At 44.8% G+C, this 21,413-nt stretch overlaps 1 protein-coding gene across 5 annotated transcripts; it reads right to left on the minus strand.

The window, feature by feature from the left end:
* Positions 1-9,133: 9,133 nt before the first annotated feature.
* PSMG1 (proteasome assembly chaperone 1) lies at positions 9,134-21,379 on the minus strand (the record flags this gene model as incomplete). Of its 5 annotated transcripts, XM_082458867.1 has the most annotated exons (7): positions 9,134-9,342; positions 12,143-12,279; positions 13,161-13,359; positions 15,993-16,055; positions 18,364-18,515; positions 19,793-19,899; positions 21,186-21,379. In XM_082458867.1, the coding sequence occupies 7 exons, from the start codon at positions 21,371-21,373 to the stop codon at positions 9,268-9,270; spliced, it is 921 nt and encodes a 306-aa protein (XP_082314993.1). In that variant the 3' UTR covers positions 9,134-9,267. The 5 variants fall into 5 exon arrangements, with proteins under 5 accessions (XP_082314993.1, XP_082314995.1, XP_082314996.1 ...); XM_082458869.1 differs by lacking the exons at positions 12,143-12,279; positions 13,161-13,359 and having other exon boundaries at positions 21,186-21,373; XM_082458870.1 differs by lacking the exons at positions 9,134-9,342; positions 13,161-13,359 and having other exon boundaries at positions 12,153-12,279; positions 21,186-21,372.
* Positions 21,380-21,413: the final 34 nt, after the last annotated feature.

Genomic DNA, 21,413 nt, shown 5'->3' on the forward strand with positions numbered 1-21,413 from the left:
TTGGAGTGTATCTGATAAACAAAGGGCTCCCACAGAAAAAAGAACCTTCATACACTGTTGGTGGGAATGTAAACCGGTGCAGCCACTATGGAGAACAGTATGGAGGTTCCTTTAAAAACTAAAAATAGGGCTACCATATGATCCTGCAATCCCACTCCTGGGCTTATATCTGGAGAAAACTCTCATTTGAAAAGACACATACACCCCAATGTTCATTGCAGCACTATTTACAATGGCCAGGACATGGAAGCAACCTAAATGTCCATCAAAAGACGAATGGATAAAGAAGACGTGGTACATACATACAATGGAATATTACTCAGCCATAAAAAGGAATGAATTTGTGTCATTTGCAGAGACGTGGATGGACCTAGAGACTGTCATACAGAGTGAAGTCAGAAAGAGGAAAAACAAATATCGTATATTAATGCAAATATGTAGAATCTAGAAAAACGGTATAGATGATCTCATTTGCAAAGCAGAAACAGAGGCACAGACGTGAAGAACAAACATTGGATACCAAGGGGGAAAGGGGCAGGGGTGGGATGAATTGGGAGATTGGGGTTGACATATATACACTATTGATACTATGTATAGAGTAGATAACTCTACTCAGTGCTCTGCGGTGACTTAAATGGGAAGGAAATCCAAAAAAGAGGGGATACATGGATACGTAGAGCTGAGTCACTTTGTTGTATGGCAGAAACTAACACAACATTGTAAAGCAACTATACTCCAATAAAAATTAATTTAAAAAATAAAATAAAAGCCAACTTCAAAAAAAAAAGAAAAACTGGGCTCCCACGTCCATGCAGATGTGGGCAGGGGAGGGGGAAATGGAGGCGCCTAGACTGAGAAGGAGACCAGCGTGGTGATACGATGAGCCTCCTGCTTACCTGAGACCTGATTCTCTCCGACGAGGCTCGTCTAAGACGAGGCGATTGGATATTTAGGAGGCGCTGAACCTGGTCAGCTAGGTAGTCTGACTGCATCGTGCACCTCAACAGACTATTGCTCCAGAAGCGCCAGAGGGCAGAGGACAAGAGAGAGGGTGGGAGCTTCAAGGAACAGCAAGACTGAAAGAAGGTTGGAGAGTTCTAAAACAGGGCAGAAGTAACCACGTTTGCTGATGGAAGGATAGCATCCCAGGGAGAGAAATAGAAACAAGATTTAGTCAAAAATCTAACCAGATCGTGAGCCCAAAAGCAGAAATCCTTTTGTGATTATAAATAACATTTCAAATTTTTTAAATAAAAAAGACTGCATCTGTTTAAAGTCCAACCATTTCTGTGAACTTGCAGCCATAACTGCAGGGCTTTTTATCCTTTTCTCGGGATGCCTTTAAAGTTCACTGCAAATGTGAGGATTCAGATGTAAATTGCCCTGCTTCCTTTGAAATAAATATGCTTTGAGCTATTTTGGTATCAGTCAAGTTTAATATCGGTTTCACAATGTATAGATGTGAATCTATGAACAATCTCACATTTTAATATTAAGAGACGGAACAGATGGCTGAGTTATTAATATGTGTTTAAATCCAGCGCTCCAGCCGCTGGAGAACGCGCGCGGGGTTTCTGAGTAATCACCAGCAGTGCTCAGCAGTCTGGCAGCCACATGGCAACCCGAAAAGCCGGTTGTTTTGTTATAAACATCAAAGGCCCAGGCTTGACCCGGAGGAGACACGCACCACCCAGGGCATTCACTGGAGCCAGAGCACCACGGGGAACTCGGAGCCCAGGGGTCAGAGGCCGAGGCCTTGCCTGCACCTCGAGGACACGGCCGCCGGGGTACCTGCTCCTCCTGGGGCCTGTCAACGTTGGAGGCAGCCTGGGAGCAGAGAGAGAAACCCCACCTCCCCATGCGCGAGCCCAGAAGCCAGCCTGGCCGGCCAGGCCTTAAGGCAGGCTTGGTCTTGGCAGGCTGGCTGGCACTCTGCATTGGCCGTCAGGTCTACGGCCAGGCCTAGCGGGTGACGCTGTCTGGATTCAGACTCGAGGTGGTGGGTAGGCAAGCCCGGGGACGGCCACCCTGGCACTTCGGCCGCTCCTGGCTGGGCCCCAATGGTCTCGTCGCAGGAGCTGACGTGCCCACCAGACGGACTTCCAAATACCCTTTTGCCGTCGAGAGCCCAGTTCTGCTGCCAGGTCTCTGATTGGCGGTGTATCTTACCCTTCACTAAACACCTGCAGACATCCTCAGCCTGGCAGTGTCTGAGCCACAGCCTACATGGCCTCTAATTCCCTTTCCACTAGGACCTGAGAGTGGAACCCTTGCTCTGTCTGCCCAGCCAACTGCCCGTGGTTTTCAAACTGTTGCAGCAGGAAACGGGCTCCTACAGAGACTGCTGTGTTCAGACCAGGGAGGAACATCAGGAGAGCCAGGCCCGGAGCTCCGAGCACGTGGCCCGCAGGCACCTGTGATGGGAACCCTCCGGCAGAGCTTGGAGAGGCCACCACTGGGCAGCCTTGCCCCGTGTCACGCTGGCCTGGCCAAAGGCCGCCACTCGGCGTCCAATGCCCCAGCTGTGCCTGAGCTGGAGCTGCCAAGGCTAGGAGCTTAGTTCTTCTGGACTGTTTCCCCCCAGCAAGGTGGAGCCCAGGCTCCGGTGTGGAGGCAGGGCTTCCGGTCTGCTGGGTGGTTCCAGCCGTGAGGCCCCAGGACCTCGTCTCCCCAGCCCCGGGCAGGGCAGGTTGGCAGGACTGAATCCACTCCTTACCAGGGCCCGAGGCTGTTCTACTCAACTCATTTGTATTGTCAACTAGGCTCTTCCTAGGCCTGTTTCAAGAGTGCTATGGTATCAGGGAAGGGATAACCTAGGAGGTTGGGATAAACATATACACGCTACTATATACAAAATAGATAACCAACAAGGACCTACTATATAGAACAGGGAACTATACTCAATATCTTGTAATAACCTATAATGGAAAGGATCTAAAAAAGAAGATATATAGATATATATAGATAGGAATCACTTTGCTGTACACCTGAAACTAACATAACATTGTAAATCAACTATCAATATATTCCAAAAATTTTTTTTTAAAAAAAGAAACAAGGGACTTCCCTGGCGGTCCAGTGGTTAAGACTCCGCGCTTCCAATGCAGGGGGCGCGGGTTCGATTCCCGGTCAGGGAACATGCCGCGCGGTGTGGGAAAAAAAAAAAAGAGAGTCACACACACATACAACACAACAACAGCAACAAAAAGAATGATATGAAATGGCAAACATAACCCTGCCTAGGCAACGTCACGTACAGAGTGAGGATTTAAAAAGCATGAGTCCCCTCTCCTCTGGTTAATCGCAGTAGCTTCTTTTTAGGAGGGAATTCCGGTGGAAGGGGAGCAGAGGCATCTCCAAATGGCACCGAGGATGGAGAAAGGAGAGGGGGCTTAAGTTCATTCCGTTCATCGTTTTTCTAAATAAGCAAGTCTGATGTTCCTGGCTGGAAGGTATTATTTCCCACAAGGAACAACACTGACCTGGCTTTGTTGGAAACCGTCCCCTCCCACCCCCTCTCTTGGCTCTGCCGGAGGAAAAGCCAGGACGGCCCAGATAAACCTGCAGGGAACTCAGGATCGCCTTTGCGAGACATGTTAACAGTCATCAACATGATTTGACTTTCATCTCCCCTTCTTTGCTTTTCTGAGGCACTAATGAAGAGTGACATTGCCATGGGGTTTCACAAATTATAAAATATAATTTGCAGATTATGCCGAGACAGGGCTCCTATTTGTGGTCGTAATGGAGTTTATTTAAGCAGCATCAGGCAGTCCTTTGTTAAACAGGTCATGAGATGGGGAGCTCGGGACAGTGTTCATATTGCAAAATGGTTGTGGCGGCCGTATTTAATGGGAGGGGGTGGACCAGACTGGATTACCAGCACCGAGACATTCTAAAGTTGGATGATTAGCTCAGGAGCTGCACAGACGTGGGCGGCATGCCATGCAAACTGAGTTCCTCCTGTTATTGGAGGCTCTCAACCAAGCCGAATCTGAGTTGTTCTTGAATCCTGATTTATCTGGAAAGTCCCAAAGGGGAATCCAAGCTGCATCAATCAGCCCGCTTCCCTGAGAACCCAGAATTCCAGGCCACTCTGGAGGTGGTCAGCTCCCCTTCTTTTTCTCTTTTCATCTTTCTCACACCTTCCCCTTCTCTCTGCCCTCTCCTCTGCACAAATGAAGATCACGAAACTTTACAACTCAGAAATGAGTCTCCATTGCATTGAAAAGAGAGAAATCAGAAGTAATCGTTTGTGTACGTTCTACTGTTTACTTTTCTCCAGAAACCACCACCATTCACATTCGTGATCCACAAATCCTAAACCTCAGAACAATTATTGATCTGTTACCCTTTATTAATCTCTGTGCAAAGTAAGGACTATGTAACTCATTCAACCAACCACCACACTGAGAAATCCAACCTCATTTTCCTTGATGTGTCTTCAGCAGGAAGCCCAGGTAACAGTCCTTCCTGCTTCAAGCACCTTCTTCACAGGCTTCCAGGAAACCATGGTCTCCCAGCTCCATCCTCCTTTACCTGAGGCCCTTCTCGGTCTCCTGGGATCTCCCTGACCACTGACACTGCAGGGCCCTGGGGCTCAAACCTCAGTCCCCCGTACACATTGCCTGGTGATCTCACCCAGCCCCAAGGCACTAAATGGTCCCTTTGCCGATGACTCCCATCTTTAGCCGCCAGCTGGGACCTGTCTCCCAAACCCCAGGCGGTGTCCAACTCAACATCTCCATCTGAACATCCAGCTGACACCTCGAACTTATACCCAGAACCACACTGGGCTTCTCTCCTTAACCTGCAAACACCCCCGCCTTAGCTGATGTAATTCCACTCTACTAGGTGCTCAGAACACAGACCTGGGGTTCACCCTGGCTCCTCCATCCATCCAAGCTGTTAGCAAATCCTATTGGTCAGATTGCTCAGTGGCTGGTGGGGCGGTGTGGATATGAGGAGTGAATATTATTGGGAGAGAAGTCTCACATATCTGCACTTGTTAAGAGCAGAGATGCTATCTTTTCAAGGCTGTTTGTAGAGCAGATGGTCTTAGAAGATAGAGACGGTGTCTCCTGGAGCAAAGGGCAAATCTGCTTAATGTCCAGTGAAATGTTTCCTACAGAGAAAAGACAGGTTTGCTTGCTGTCCATCATAAAAGATCTGGACGCCCTAAGCCTGAGGGTCCTCAGTGGTGATGCAGACCCACTGCGATCACAGTATCCACCTGGATGGTTCTGCATCATCCTTGTAGGACTTGAGGGGGGCAGGTGAAACTGACACAAACAAGAAGCACAGGCTTCATGCTATGCTGTAATACTGTCCTTTGTCTCTATCCCAGAGTCTCAAGTCTATACCAGGATCCAGGAAATGGTGGCAGGCTTACCTGTAAGTTTGCATGTCAGCAAAATCCCTGACCCTTCACAGTTCTTGACAGTGTGACGTTTGGAGCATGGAGCGAACTATGATTATATACATAGAGGGAATTCGTGGTTAGGACTCCACGCTTCCACTGCAGGGGACATGGGTTCGATCCCTGGTCAGGGAACTAAGATCCCGCAAACTGTGCAGTGCGGCCAAAAAAAAAGATACATAGAAAGCCCACAATGTTTTAAGGGTGTTGTATTTCAGGCACTCATCTTTCTATGAATCAGGAAGCTACAAAGCTGCTAACAAAGGTCATTTCTTTGAGAGTAGACAAGGCATGAGATGAAAAACGACACCTTAGATAAAGGCTGAGAATGAGACTGAAGAGGCTCTGCCAGAGGACAAAAACTGGGCCTCATCAAGGAACACTCCCCACTCCCAGAGGAGGGGAGCTGGGCACTATTTGCCCAGCGCAATTTCAGAGTTGGTACAGACCAATGCCTACGGTCTATGTCCTAGTCTCTGCCGTTTCAAATGGAAGCACTTCCTGCAGATGGCCTGTCCCCGTCTCACCGCTGTGCGCTGGGTGTGTAGAGAACAGACAACTTGTCTTTTTAGTTTGTTGGTTTCTGTAGAAGATGCGTCTAGACCTGATCTAGGTTACAAGATTCTAGACTTCAAGCCGGATACTGGATGAGACGCTGGGTGCCCTAGGGCTGGGATGCACATATTTTGCACGTGCAAGGGGCACGGATAACTGTGGTCAGAGGGCAGACCCGGCACAATTAACGGCCCCAACTTCTCACGCCCCCCCGCCCCCACCCCATCCACACCTTCTGGTGGTGCCCCCCTCCCCCATACTGTCTCTGGATGTGACCATGGGGATTACAGCAAACTTGATACAGAAACTTGAAAAAGCACTTGCTAGTTTCTGTTCCCTCTCTTGCTGCTCTGTAATCACCATGAGAAATGCCCAGACAGCAATGACCCAGGCTTGTCTGCTGGGGGAACAGGAGTGACACATGGAAGGAAGCCAAACCACACCAGCTGAGGCCATCCCAGAGCAGCCAGGACCCAGTCAACTCACATCAGACAACTGACCGCAGATGCAGGAGCCAAGACCAGCTGACCAGGGTCACTCATCCAACCTGCAGACTCGAGAAATGGATAGTGACTGCATTTAGTCTCCAAGTTCAAGTGTGAGTATTAGGCAGTAATAGCTAGTGGACAAGTTATCATTTTGTTCTTATCTGCCTGGCACTTTGGCCTTTAGGTTCAGTACATCTAGCTTTTTATGTCTTTGTTCTTACCACTGATGGGGCTCTTTTAATTTACAGACTCCAAGTCTTTCTTCACTTCGGAAAAATCTCTGTTCTTTGTCATTCATTACTGTCTTGATCTGATCCCTTCACCAGGACACTACCTACATGTTGGAGGCAAGCTATCTTGTGCCACCTTGTGTTACCTTTCCATTTCTGTCCTTCGGCAACTAAGGACACCACCTCAGCTTAGTCTCCAACATAACGGCTCTGTATGATATACTGTAATTTACATGTAACAGTATATACACTTCAGATTACATACTGCACTCGTTCTGCCCTTTACTTCTATACAATACCGAGTTTAATTCTAAAGTTAAAATTTTGTCTCTTTCAAAATCTTCTATGCAGTTCTTAAATTTTCCTTTCAGCTAGCTTCATCTCACACATTCTCATTCTTTCAGAAAAATCCAAAGTCTCTGAATTTTTAAAAATAGCCGTTTTCTATAGTTTTCAATAGAATGCTCTTCTGTATTTTTAAGGCAGTTTCCTATCCTTTACGTCACCAGTTCTCTTCGTGGGGCCCACGTATGTTGTTTTGGCTACTCCCCTTTGATTGGGAACCCTACCCAAGCCCGACGTTTGCCCGGAAAAGGCGACCTCCCAAGTCCGCGAGCTCTGAGTCCTCCCCCGACACCTCCCGCGCCCCCCGCTCAGGGCTGTGGACCCGCACGCCCTACACCAAGTCTCTAGTATCTCGCTTTTCACCACGGCCCCCTCTGCTGCACTGATGACCCACCTCCCGCAGGTGCCGCCTGCTGCTTCTTGCAGAGGCTTATTCCTGGATAGCTGGCGCCGCCTGATTCTTTCTTTACCAAAATTAATGAGAAACAACCATCCCAGGGTATCTGTTTTTATGGTTTTCCCAGGATCACTCCTGATGAAACTTTTCCAACTACTCCACTCCTGGCCACTCTACATCGCCAAGAATTGTGGTTCTCAGATTGGTGGGAGGAGTGCTGAGAAGGAAATGGCTTCTTCCTGGCTGCACCACGAGGTCTGCATCTTCGGGATGTGTGTACACAAGAGTGTGTGTGTGTGTGTGTGTGTGTGTGTGGAAATACCACTCTACTGTTCATCAAAAGCATTTTTATAATTTTACTCTTACAACCACCCAACAATGTAAGCAGACAGAATCCTCCTCATCAGGCAGATGAAAACCTGAGACTCGAGGGAAGTAACACTGACTGCACATTTACATTAATTCATTAAACTTTGATTTCTATTTTTTTTTTTTTGGTTGTGCCAGTTCTTAGTTGCGGCACGCATGTGGGATCTAGTTGCCTGACCAGGGATCGAACCCAGGCTCCCTGCATTGGGAGCACAGAGTCCTAACCACTGCGCCACCAGGGAAGTCCCTGCAGTGTACAGATGAGGAGACTGGGCATCTGCCCTGCTTGAAGGCATCTGCCTGCGGTCACCAGCCTGTAAGCGTTGCCCTGCGGTCACCAGCCTGTAAGCGTTGCCCTGAGATCTGAACACAGGTTCGTTCCAGGATGGATCTTCTTACTTTCCACACTAACCCTCAGGGCAGGGAAAACTCCAGCTCCAGCTGGGGCCAGAACCCAGTGTTACCTCAGGGTTCTACAAATCCAGTGCTGAATGGATACACATATTCTTGCACGAAGGAAAATATTTCAGTTTCTATCACCCGGGCACATTCACGTGTGCTGCGCATAAGCCTCACAGCACTTGACTGCGAGAGAAACTGAGCTTACTTGGGGAGCCAAAAGAGTCTCCCCTGCCCACCTCCAACCAGTAGCAACAAATACACTGAATCTAGAAGACAGAAATGGGTAAGCTGTCTAAATCTATAACATATCAATGACTCAATAAAGAAACAGGAGGAAAGGAAGAAGACATAAGAAGCACTTCTCCACTCCACCATCTTAAAATTTATCTTCACTGATGCAGGTTACAGTTTAGTTTGTGGGTCTGTGAAGCAGTGTGGCTCCTTGGAGCTCACGATCTAGTCACATTCTAGTGTAATACTCTACCGCAGTAGAGCTGGGGACATCGACACATTAACCTTGCAAAAGAGCCCAGAAGTCTGCGTAGCCCAGAAGAGGCTACTGTGAGATATTACTGAAAGTGAGGAAACACAAATTTTTTGGTTTAACTTTGAGTAAATATATAACTTTGATTTTTATTCACAAAACAAAAAAAAAAACAACTGAAGAACTCATAAAATAGAACCTTTCCAAATAATAAGAATCACCAATAGATCATCAACTTTCAGGTTTCATACAGAATTTTTGCACCAAAGTATATATTTTTCCATATTATTAAAACCTGTCGTTATCTGTAGCTTTTTAACAATTTAACTCTATTACCTTAAAATATTCAAATAAAACAATACTCCCACCTAGTGGATAAAGAAAAACATCTGGCTTATTTCAGGTGTGAACAGTACCACCATAAAAAAGGAACAAAAACTACAATGAATTTAAAATAAGTTTATTCTGTTAACATCCTGAAAATACTCCCCTGAAAAAAAAGTAACCTACAAAAGAGAGCACGCGGCTCCCCTTAAAGGAATGGATGGGTAATATACTCTACAAAACAATCTTTGGAATCATGTGTAAATGTTACTCTGAATCTCATTTGTTGTCATCAATTTCTTCAGTATCTCTGTGCTCTGGGGAATATTCTGGAAGGAGAGAAAAAAGGCGTTCATATAGTGAGGTTGAGCATTCAGTCAGGAGCAAGGCACACTCTCGAGGCAGAAGCAAGGAAGGGCACCAAACGTGACAGGCCCTGCCCCTCACCTCCTCGCTCGGCAGACGGGACATCGAGCGTGTCACCCCGCCCCCCGCCCAAAGCTCTGCCGGGACCTCAGGCCTCCCGGGAGCCTAAAGCCCTCAGACGGACAGGACACTCTGCTTGGCCCACCTCTCCCACCTGAGCTCACGCCCGTCTGCACCCCAGTACCACGCTCCCCACCGTTCTCCTCACACGCACCCTGAACTTGCCCACTTCATGCCCATGCCGCCTCCCTCTGCACGCTCCCCCCACCCCAGCACTCACCCATCCGTCCAGTCCAGCTGGAGGGCCACCCTCCCCCTGGGGCCTCTCCTCGGGCCAGCCTCGCCCCCACCCCCTGCCCTGGCTGGCACCTGGCACAGTGACCGCCTGCGCCACCTCCAGGCTGTGGACCGCCCAGCACCGTGGGGTCCACGCGGCAGGCGTGCAAGAGAATTCCATGTTGTTGACCAAATACCACTTTGAGGACAGAAGCGATGACCTAAGCCAGGATGACTGTATCTGGTCACTAAGAAAACAGCACCCTTCAAAGAGCCACTTCAAAAAAGTTAATTAAATTTCCTCTCCAAAGAATATTTTTAGACACTGGAAGTTGACTTACAGCCCACATGGCAGATGATCTGCAAGTGTGAGAATGAGTGCAGATGCTCCTGGAGCGCCTGTGCCCGGAGCACCGACTGCACCGCGAGCGGAACCCGCCCAGCCCTCCTGCTCAAGCCTCCAGCTCCTCTCTACCGTGCTCACCGCAGGGCTAACTGGCCGCACGGCAATTCTGCTACAAAAGACGAAACAACGGCCGACAGTCTGGGTCTCTCTGTTGACACAGGACTCTCTAAGTCACTTAAGTCTCGGCCCTCATGATGGTGTGCAGGGTGACGAGCAGACCTGGCGTCTTAAAACAGGGGATCGTGACAACCATGCGCATCAACTTGACAGAACATCCGGTGACAAAACTTAGGGGAAATGTGAAATAGGAAAGGATAAAGCCAGACCGTGTACTACACTAGAAAACGGTAACACACCAGTTGACAAATCCTTCGGTGATTTGAAGGTGCAGAGCAGAGTTCACATTTCCCATCCTACTTAGAACGTCCACCAGTGGACATGTGACAACAGGCCAAGAACAAACAGTGCAGAAAATGTTTCACAAGGCAATAAGGAGGCTCAGGTCACACACATGCATCCCAGGCTTGGACACTGATACCTCTCTTAATGAAGGAAGAAATTCAGGTGAAAAAGAAAAGGTGCAATGCTGAAAGAAGAGACAAATCAACAAACCTATATATATATGTATGTATGTGTGTGTGTGTGCGCGCGTGCACATATATGTATATGTATATATACATACACACACATATGCTCACATATATGTACAACTTGGAAGAGCTTAGGTACAACCCACAGAATCTGTTATTTGCACAGTAGTGCCATAAATTTACATACGTTTTAAATGTATTCAAATATTTTGTATTTTGCAATAAAATCTTTCTAAATCTGTTATTCATTTCTCATGTTTCACTATGTCCTTTTTAATGTCCCTCTTTTATTTTTCGTTATTTTATCTTTTGTGGCAAACTGCCTTTCAGACAATTAGTTATGTGATGAAAATTTCTGCAGTGAACATGCTTGTGGCCACGATGTCTGTGGCAAAGATGCTCCAGTGAAAGTGCCCAGAAGAGACACAACGGCCATGGCCCCTGCTCTCAACGAAGTGGGAAGAGCCAATCGGTTAACTACAGATGCAAGCAGCACTATTAGTTACTATATCCTCGGAAGGAGATGCTAAATACAAAATAACTCAATTTGTCTGAAAGATTATCCATGACTCTAGCTCTTCTGAAAGATATACTTGAATTATACTAAGTTACAGTTTCACTCTTACTAATTCAACAAATGGTTGAGGGCCTTCCACACATCATATTCAGGATGATCTGGGGACACCAAAAGGGAAAACGTTCCCACGGAGTTGACAATCTAACTAACTTATGAGAGCTATGAAATGAGATGACGCCAACAGAACTTACAAGAAAAGCTGCCCTAAGACTAATGGCCATTCTAGAATAAAACAAGGCTTCCAACTTGGAACAATGTTGTTATAATCTCTTCCCTTTAAGGAAGAAGTTCTTAAACCAGGAGTCCACGGACTTTCAGCTAATCTCTTAGGGAGAGGACTGGAGTTCCTAAACTACCTGCAATTACTGGCAAAACTTTGCTATACATGTTCCCATATGTATTTTTCTGGGAAAGGAGCCCACAGATATATCCAGACTGAGAACAGGGAACAGATTTATCTCATCTAGTCCCACGCAAAATTAAGTGAATAAACATGACGATAATGTGATCCATACCGTGCTCAAAAATGCCTTCTCAAATATTACACCTTCCAAATTAATTAGTTACAGAAACTTCTTGAACACTAAAAACATCTTTCCACACAAACATCTGGGATTTAAAGCACTGATCTATCCTAACAAAACATGAACAAAATATTCTCCAAGTTACAGAAGTATATCTAGAAGAATATGTGACAATCAAATTCAAACTGCCAGACCAGCAGTTTTCTCTTTATGTGGAGAAAAAAGGATCTCTACGTGCTGCTTAGGTTTCACACTGATACCATACATTTATGTTTGTTACTAAGTTCATTACAGTAACTCAGCTATTAAGTCAATGAGATAAAACCTTACCTTAACCAAACTTTTCAAGCTTCTGGAAGAAAGTACAGGCTTAAAAGCTTCAACTGTGATTAGGTCTAATTTCATCACATCAGTATAACATAAGTACAGAATTGCAGAGATTTTCCATACTTGACAATAACTCAGAACTATGAATATACAAGAAAAAAAAATCACTTAAGTTTTCTGTTATATGATTTTAAAATTAAATACCTCTAACTCATAAAGGCTGCTTTTAAAAATAGTCATCTCTGTTGCCTCTTTTAATCAAAGCATTTACTGACATTTTGAACCAATTATAATGCACATTTTCTTTCAAAGCCAATTTATTTTCCTAAGTTATCTCTTGCTTTTACAGATGTTTATTTAGCATTTTCTGAACATACTACTGAGACACATCTGGGTCAGCTAAGACACAAGATTAAAATTTTGCTGACTACACTAAAGTAAATAATAAATATACAATGCATAATGTAAAATATTTAGCCATTTATTCTAGTAAACTTAACATTTAAAGTTAAAAACCTTTTATTTATTAACAAATAACACTGAATTATATATTATAACGTATTAGCCACTAAAAAGTGACAATCATAATCTGATATGATGTTAGGGTATAATTAGTAACAGGAATAAAAAATAAACTATTGAAGCAACTACCAAAATTCAATATCTGAAGCTTCTATTCTGAAAATTACAACATACTTTACCAACTTCTCATACACCAACAATTTACATCTCACACTGGCTTGCATGATGAGTTATCAAAGACCAAAAAGAAATGGCAACTCTGAAGCTAACAGTTAAGAACTCTGAGCTGCTCTCATACAACTGTGTGTCTGGAAAGTTTCAACACTCAAACCAAACAGAATATGCCAGCAACTAGAGCAACTACTGAGGACAAACAGCAATACAATGGTATCAATCATCATTAACAAACTACCTCAAAAAGATCCCTACTAGTCCAACTAATAACTATGAATAAAGCAATAACAAGATAAAATGTGAATGTTATGCACTGTAATACCACCTGCCGCAGGAAGGTCATGTACGATATTTGGTTGTTCTAGCAGTGAACAGCAAGGAGGCTCTCTGAAATTCTGTGTTTTTAGGGCTTTCAGGAAAGGAGTATGAAGACTGCTGGTAGATTCTGAAGTTTTATAGTCAGTAACATGTCGACATGTAAGAATAGTTACTTGCATATTCTTCCTTGGACAAGAGCCAAAAACCTAGCACAAAATTGATTTCAAATTAAAATATATATGTATAATTTCGTGACAGAATAGAAACATCCCTCTAGTTGTTTATCTACACCATTCATATATATATATATACACACACACACACCTTGCAGGGGTGGAACTGTCCATGGAAAAACAAAACCCATGCTCTGCTGCGCCCTCACCTGGGTCTGATCTTAATTCTGTCACTTTCTAGTTGGGTAACCTTCTCCAAGTTACTTTCCTCACCCGTGAACTAAGGACTACTTACCTGAGGGAGGTGTGATCTGGATTAAATGAAGTCAGGAACAAAGGAGGCAGAGCAGCTGTTATAACACCCAGGGATGCCATGGCAGGTAAGGCAGTCACTCAACTATGAGCACCTGTTCATTTACGCCCTCTCCCGCCCGCCACAGATGCCTGCAAATTATTCTTTTCGGTTTGTTCCAGTTCGTTCTGTTTCTAAGATCACTACTTGCAATCAGTGTGGAGAACAGTGTTACACTGAATAGAAGTGAATGGGAGTGACATCCATTCTTTACTGGATAAAGTGACGTGATCAAGATCTCTTCTAACACAGGTATCTCTAAGAACGCTCCACTTAGACTACTGTTGTATCAGCAACAGGAAGTGATCCTTTCACTAACATAATAGGTTCAAGAACACTGTATTAAGGATGTTTCTAAGAACATCACTTGCAAGTGGCACTCATAACAGTGTTTTATCAGTGCAATTGATTCTTAAATTCACTTTTAAATTTATTTCAATTGTAGACTACGTTTCAATCGCTCAAGACCTCAATGTCCACCTAAGTTGGTATTTCATGGATTTCCAGGGACCCTTACAGCTTTTAAAATCTTTGGTGATGTAAGGAAAAAAAAAAAACAGCTATCTTTTAAGGAAAAAAAGAGTAGATTTTAGGTCATTGCACCTTGTTTGAAAATATTTTATGAAGAGAACAAAATGGCTATTTCAAATAGCAAGGGAACTGAAGATTTTATATTATGTGCCATAAGTGATTTATAAGGCTACTTTAATTACAGTGTAGCTTTATAAATAAACACAAAACTTAACACCACATGCATTTGTCAGCAGATACGTCCCATTTAAGGGCTATAACATTACTCACAAGGCCTGATTTATCATCCTCGCTAAAATACTTATCATCTGAAGCCAGAATACTTGACAACTGTTGGACTGTGTGTGATTACCAGGATTATGCGGCTGACATGAACCAAACAGTAGAGGGACCCAAAGAGTATCCCCGGGGGAAAAAATACTGATTAAAAAATTCTGTTTTGGAAATGCATAATTCTACATTTCTTCAAGTCTGAGAGAGAAAAGCTGTTCCATAGAACAAAAATAATAAAACGCCCTACATAAATTAACAATACAAATTAATATGGCAGTTTCCTACCCTTCTGAGATCTGTTGAAAGCTATGGACCCTCTCTCTAGAAAATACACATAGGTACACAGCATAAAATCACATATACAACCATAAGATTCACAGATCTTATTAGAAAATTCCTCATTTAATAAAATGCATTGAATAACTTTTAATAAATGTTTCTAAGTATGCCAATCTGGTTTAAAGCAGGTGTACACCAAATTTCTTATTTCTAATGAACTTAACTGTAATACCTGCATAAAAATATGCCTAAGATTTAAGTTGCAATGTTGAAAAGACGTATATAAAAGGGCTATTTCATTTAAAAATAACCTGCAACTACCAACTGGACTTCCCTGGTGGCACAGTGGTTAAGAATCCGCCTGCCAATGCAGGAGGCATGGGTTCGAGCCCTGGTCCGGGAAGATCCCACCTGCCGCGGAGCAACTAAGCCTGTGCGCCACAACTACTGAGCCTGTGCTCTAGGGCCCACGAGCCACAACTACTGAAGCCCGCGTGCCATAACTACTGAGCCTGTGCTCTAGAGCCTGTGAGCCATAACTACTGAAGCCCGTGCACCTAGAGCCCATGCTCCGCAACAGGAGGAGCCACTGCAATGAGAAGCCCACGCACCGCAACGAAGAGTAGCCCCCGCTCGCGGCAACTAGAGAAAGTGCGCACAACAACGAAGACCCAACGCAGCCAAAAATAAGTAAATAAATAATTAAAATCATAACCTGCAACTACCAAAATTAATGATTATTCTCTAAAATTTCTAGCTGAGTTAAGTTCTTCACTGAAAAATTTGTTTTAGTGGACACATACCATGTGCTCAATTTTCCCACAAGATGAAGCCTCAATTGATCCATTCTAATGCTACGAAAAATGGATGAAACCCTGGTGTGAGTGTCAGCTGAGCGCCAACCCCAGGAACCCAGTTTCCCACCTCCCGTCCCTGCACTTCTGGCAGCGTCGTCAGCACGGCCCGTTTTCACCGTGGCTGCAACCCTGCTCTGTTTCATGGGGGTAACTTGTTCCAACTATGTCTTATGTCTCTATGACCACCGATCTTTAGCACATCGCTGATCACATTTGCCAAATGAGTTCTTTTATTCTTTATATTCTATAACAAACTCCTACTATATTTCTAAGGGAAAGAGCAAATACTTATCCCGCTTCAACATCTGACTACATAGGTTTAAGTGTAAAGATACTGAACCTTGATAAAGTAGCAACTCCAGAATTTCTCTTACCTTTTCCAGCCACTGATACTGCTGATCTTCAGCAACGTAGCAACTACATTGACAGAGCACAACCTGAAAATCAAATCCCGAGTTTTCTGTCAGGTCAAATAAATGTTACACACACCCCACACTGTCATCATATACATATCATGTGAATCCTAACATAACCCCTGGATAACACTTGTTTTGCTTAATCTGCTACTGCCTTATTTTTCTTTAAAATTTAAAAGTTAAGAATCAAGCCACTACTGGCAATTAGTATCAGAGAAAAGTGCACATTGACAGAGCAACTGTGAGGGCTGGCACAGGAGATTCTAAAGATACTATCAGTAAGTACTACCGGAGTCCTCTTTATAAAACAGAGACGACACCAGGCCTGCTGCCCTTCCGGGGTGGGTGGTGCCACACACTGTGAAGATCAAACTCAAAAAGCATTACAAAAACATTAAGTGCTATCAGCACAGCAGTCCAGCAGCATCTCAGCCCAGCGGTACCCCAGGACACTGCTGATGCCTGGAAGGCGATATTATTCTAGAAACCATGTCCAGACCATGTGCTTGAAGTGAAAACATGCAATGCACAATGCTGTAAAAGGATGACATTCCTGATTATTAATGCTTGTGGAATGATAGCATCCATAAAAGTCAACTTTGTCTTCTATTGAAATATTGCCAGAAACACTAACACTTAATGACACAAGTGGGAAAAAATGAAACACAAGGACTTCCCTGGTGATCCGGCGGTTAAGACTCCGCACTTCCACTTCGGGGGCACGGGTTCGATCCCTGGTTGGGCGGAACTAAGATCTCGCATGCAGTGTGGTGTGGCCAAAAAAAAAAAAGAAGAAGAAGCACAAGAGGGAAAAAGGGGGCCCAGGGATAGGGGGAAGAAAAAGACTAGATATGTAATTAGCTACACACAAAGATTCTGGATAGTCAAGAGACACCCAACAAATCAATGGTGTAACTAAATGCAGTACCAGAAATTTCTACTGCTTGACCTCCATGATGTATCCTAGAGTGAAAACTTTCCACTAAGGATCAGATAAAGAACATGCTTTGGGACTTCCCTGGTGGTCCAGTGGTTAAGACTTCGCCTTCCAATGCAGAGAGTACAGGTTCGATCCCTGGTCAGGGAGCTAAGATCCCACATGCCTTGGGACCAAAAAACCAAAACATAAACCAGAAGCAATACTGTAACAAATTCAATAAAGACTTTAAAAATGGTCCACATCAAAAACTCTTAAAAAAAAAAAGCTTAATTTCCTATAAATACTGGATGTTTACAAAAATCCTTATGTAAACTTTAATAACTTTGGATAACACATTACAAAAACAAACTGTAAGTATTACAAAATCAAATTTTATAGTTTTCAAGGCTAACATTATAGTATTATGGAATTACTGACTTCTTGCCTTGTTTGAATCCCTGCCCCTGGCCTCTGTTCAAGCGCTCAGCAGCTGTGGAACGGCACTCTGTCAGACAAGCAGGTGGCGAGACAGACATCATCTGCTTGGCCACCTCACCTGCCTGACTTGTCTCCCAAACCGCCCAGGACACTGCTTTCTCTCAATGAACCCAAGGATAGGATTAGGACAAACGGTTCCAATGAAATCATTAGGCATCAGCTACAGAGTTATCTTTCATAACTTAAAAAATCAGGATGAATTAGGAATTCCCTGGCGGTCCAGTGGTTAAGACTCTGCACTTCCACTGCAGGGTGCATGGGTTTGATCGCTGGTCGGGGAACTAAGATTCCGAAAGCCGAGGGGAGCGGCCAAAAGAAAAAAAAAAAAAATCAGGATGAATTAAGCGAGGACGAAAGCTTGAGGTCAACAGAATTGTATTTAGAATGCACGAAGCATCCATTTGCTCAGTGTTAACTCAGTCCCTAGGCTGTGCTCAGCGTTGGCTGAACACCGGGCGGGTATACAGTGACAAAGCAGAACTCCCTGCTTCCGCAGCGAGTACGCATTTTCCCATGTTTACATTTGCCAGCTTAAATCATTCTTTGAATGAGGGCAAAGTTTAAATATCTAATGTTTCTGGTTTGTTTCTAAAAAAGTTATTTCAGAATTTCCTCAGAAGTTTACCAACACACCACATTAACATTTATATAAACAAAAAAGTAACAACATTGTTGACCAAATATGCTTCAATAAAAAGTTTTTTTAATTAAAAAATTTTTTTGTTTTTAATTTTAAAAAATAAAAATAAAATAAAAAAACAAGAACCAGACAAAAAAGTGGTTACTACCACTGCCTACAGGCAGAATTCCTCAGCCCAAAAGGAGATATAAAGGGACATGGAATTCAAAGGAACACTACATAAATGATGCCTAAGGAACCCCACTTAAACATACAAGTCAGGCCCCACATACCGAGGGATTCGATTTTAGGTGATAAAACACACAAAAAGCCTCTGCGGGGGACAGGTGTGTAGTGTCCACTGTCCTACACCATTCATTCCAGAGTTTCGCACAACCAGCTTCTTCCCAGACTCCTGAATTCATGATGAATGACGACAAAAATGCTGCGAAAAACAATTCGCATAAGTTAGTGTTTGCTTCTGCAAGTTGCATTTTCTATTCAATAAAAAAGATATTCAAGTTACTTGAGAACCTTAGAGCTGAAAGTGCCATTGAGACCATCAACCTTATGCACACCATCATCTTGCAGAAAAACACACTGAGGCCTCAAGAAGCTAAAGGCCACACCCTGAGTACAGGCGGTACTGGAGCCAGGAATCGAGAAGACAGGTTTGCTGACAGACTTTACCAGACTCACACTGTAACACACTTGTGGAAAATTTCAGGCCAGGAGAACTTCATGTGAATGAGTCAGCAGTTGTTTACCATGTACTGCTCTACAAGCACTAGGGGTACCTTACAGGGCAAGGAATCTTCACTGGGGCTCCCCAAGGCTCTCCTCCAAGCCTGTGAACCCCCTGAAACGATACAGGTTTGTGTACTTGTGTGTGTGCACGTTGTTCTAGCTGCACTCTGCACCGTTCTGGCTTTAACCTGTCAAATGAATTCATGTATGTGAAGATCTCAGAAACCAAGTACTGAAAAATGTAGCAATTATTATTGTCATTTTTAGAGTGCTTCGTATGTTTTTAAAGAAGTTGGTTAACTCAAAAACATACAAGGACCACTGTGACAAGGGGGCCATGTTGCACATGCCACCACTGCCCTCCCAGTCTGGCCACGACAGGCCCAGAAGCCTAAGAAAACCCGTATACTAGAAACAGTGTTTCCTTGACTCCGTAAGTTCCCGAAGCCAAGAATATTTCCTCTAAATCTCATTTTTCAAGCTTATCAAAAAGACAGTGCCGCATGAGCAGGGATAGAATTCACTCAGATACAAAGTTACTCCGCTACGACTTTTTCTAAAAAAGTAACAGACATTTGAAATCTTTTATGGTGGAAATAAATAACTTCAGCTTTTGCTCTTTCAACAAAATGTGTAGTCTAGGGCTTCCCTGGTGGCGCAGTGGTTGAGAATCTGCCTGCCAATGCAGGGGACACGGGTTTGAGCCCTGGTCTGGGAAGATCCCACATGCCGCGGAGCGACTGGGCCTGTGAGCCACAATTACTGAGCCTGCGCGTCTGGAGCCTGTGCTCCGCAACAAGAGAGGCCGTGATAGTGAGAGGCCCGCGCACCGCGATGAAGAGTGGCCCCCGCTTGCCGCAACTGGAGAAAGCCCTGGCACAGAGACGAAGACCCAACACAGCCATAAATAAATAAACAAATAAATAAATAAAATTTTGAAAAAAGAAATGTGTAGTCTAATGCACTTCCACTTACCTACTGCATTATTTCCTATAGCAATTATAAACTTGGAGCAAGGATATTTTTCTAGCAGAGAAACTTCCAAAGTTGTTTTTGTTTGTCTTCGAAGGAGCCGCACCTCCCTAACACAAGAAACGAAAAGACGAAACGAAAGCAATTGAAATGTAATCAGTACTATACTATGACAAAAAGGCTACTATAAGTAGGATTTTGTATTAAGTAAAATGCAAACTTTAATTTTATAAAGAACATAATTATAATCCTAAGGAAACAATGGATTCAGGCGACGATAACTAACAGGTAAAAACCCTTTGCTGCAAAGCTCCTGGAGAACCGTACAAGAGGGATCAGGCTGTCCAGCGGACCCACTGATCAATCCATCTTAGCAACCCTAAAAGTGGGGCAACTGGCCACAGTGCGCGGTAAGAAACTGCAAATACCACCTCCGAGGCATCCGTGCCAGCAAAATACTGACCAAGCCTCTCAGAAGGAGCTCCCTTTACAGGAAATGCAGGTGACGGACACACATCTGCATACACGACACCAAGAGGAAGCAATCAGGCAAATCCAGAGCACGGGACATCCTGCAGGACAATCAGTCTCTAAGCCAGGGGCACTGGCTCCAAACGAAAGGAAGCTCAAAAGAGGAAACATCTAAATGTAAGGTGCGGGCCTGGCCAGGATTTTGATTTCCAGAAGCCCACTGTAAAATGTCACGTCTGAGACAACTGCATAAATCTGACCATGGACTGGCTATTACACAGTATGCAAAAAGTATTATTGTTACCGGGGATGACAGCATACGTAAGACAATGCCTATATCGTTGAGACGCATTCGGAAAACTGTAGCGGTGAAAGGCCACGGTGACTGGGACCCACCTAGGGGGTGGAGGGAGATAAAATAAATGTGGCAAAATCTTCATAACTGTTGAACTTACGTGACTGGATGGGCTTAAAGTGTCATTTTACTATTTTCTCCAGTGTCTGTGTGTTTGGAAATAATCCATTTTTTAAAAAGACATATCCATCTGCTACTGACACGTAATGATAACTGAGGTGTCCGGCGGAGAAGAAAGTTCTAAAAGACCTGTCTTATGTCCATGAACCAAAGACACGACAAACCTGGGGCGGGAAGACAGCCCTGCAGCGCTGGAAGACCTAACAAGGCCGCAGGAAACCACCTGCATCAAAGCTAAAGGAAGCCTTTAAAGACGCGAGGATCCGACGGCTCCACGGAGCCTGCAGCAGGCCCCGCGAGACGCCTCCACCCGGCACCCCCGGAGCTGTCTGGACCCCCTGTGCCCCCCGAGGGCCGGTGCCGAGCGCGGAGCAGCCGCGACCCCTGGGCCTGCGCGTCTGCTCCTGCGCCCGCCGGGCCGGGTCTGCGACGGCGCGCCCAAGACCTCACCTCTTCCGCGCCAGTTGCTGCCGGACCTCCCCGTCTTCGGGCGTCTCCCTCCTCCCCTCCTCTTCCTCCTCCTCCTCGTCCTCCGTCCCGGCTCGGCACGGCACCCTCACCACCTCCCCGAAGAACGTTGCCGCCATAGCCACCCTCACACCCTCCCGGCCGAACTGCGGCTCCACAGCACGACGCATGCGTCCCGCGCAAGCGCCCCTGAGCACCGCCACACACCGC

The sequence above is a fragment of the Balaenoptera physalus genome (assembly GCF_965194825.1).
Source record: "Balaenoptera physalus genome assembly, chromosome: 4".
In the NCBI taxonomy this organism is placed as follows: domain Eukaryota; kingdom Metazoa; phylum Chordata; class Mammalia; order Artiodactyla; family Balaenopteridae; genus Balaenoptera; species Balaenoptera physalus.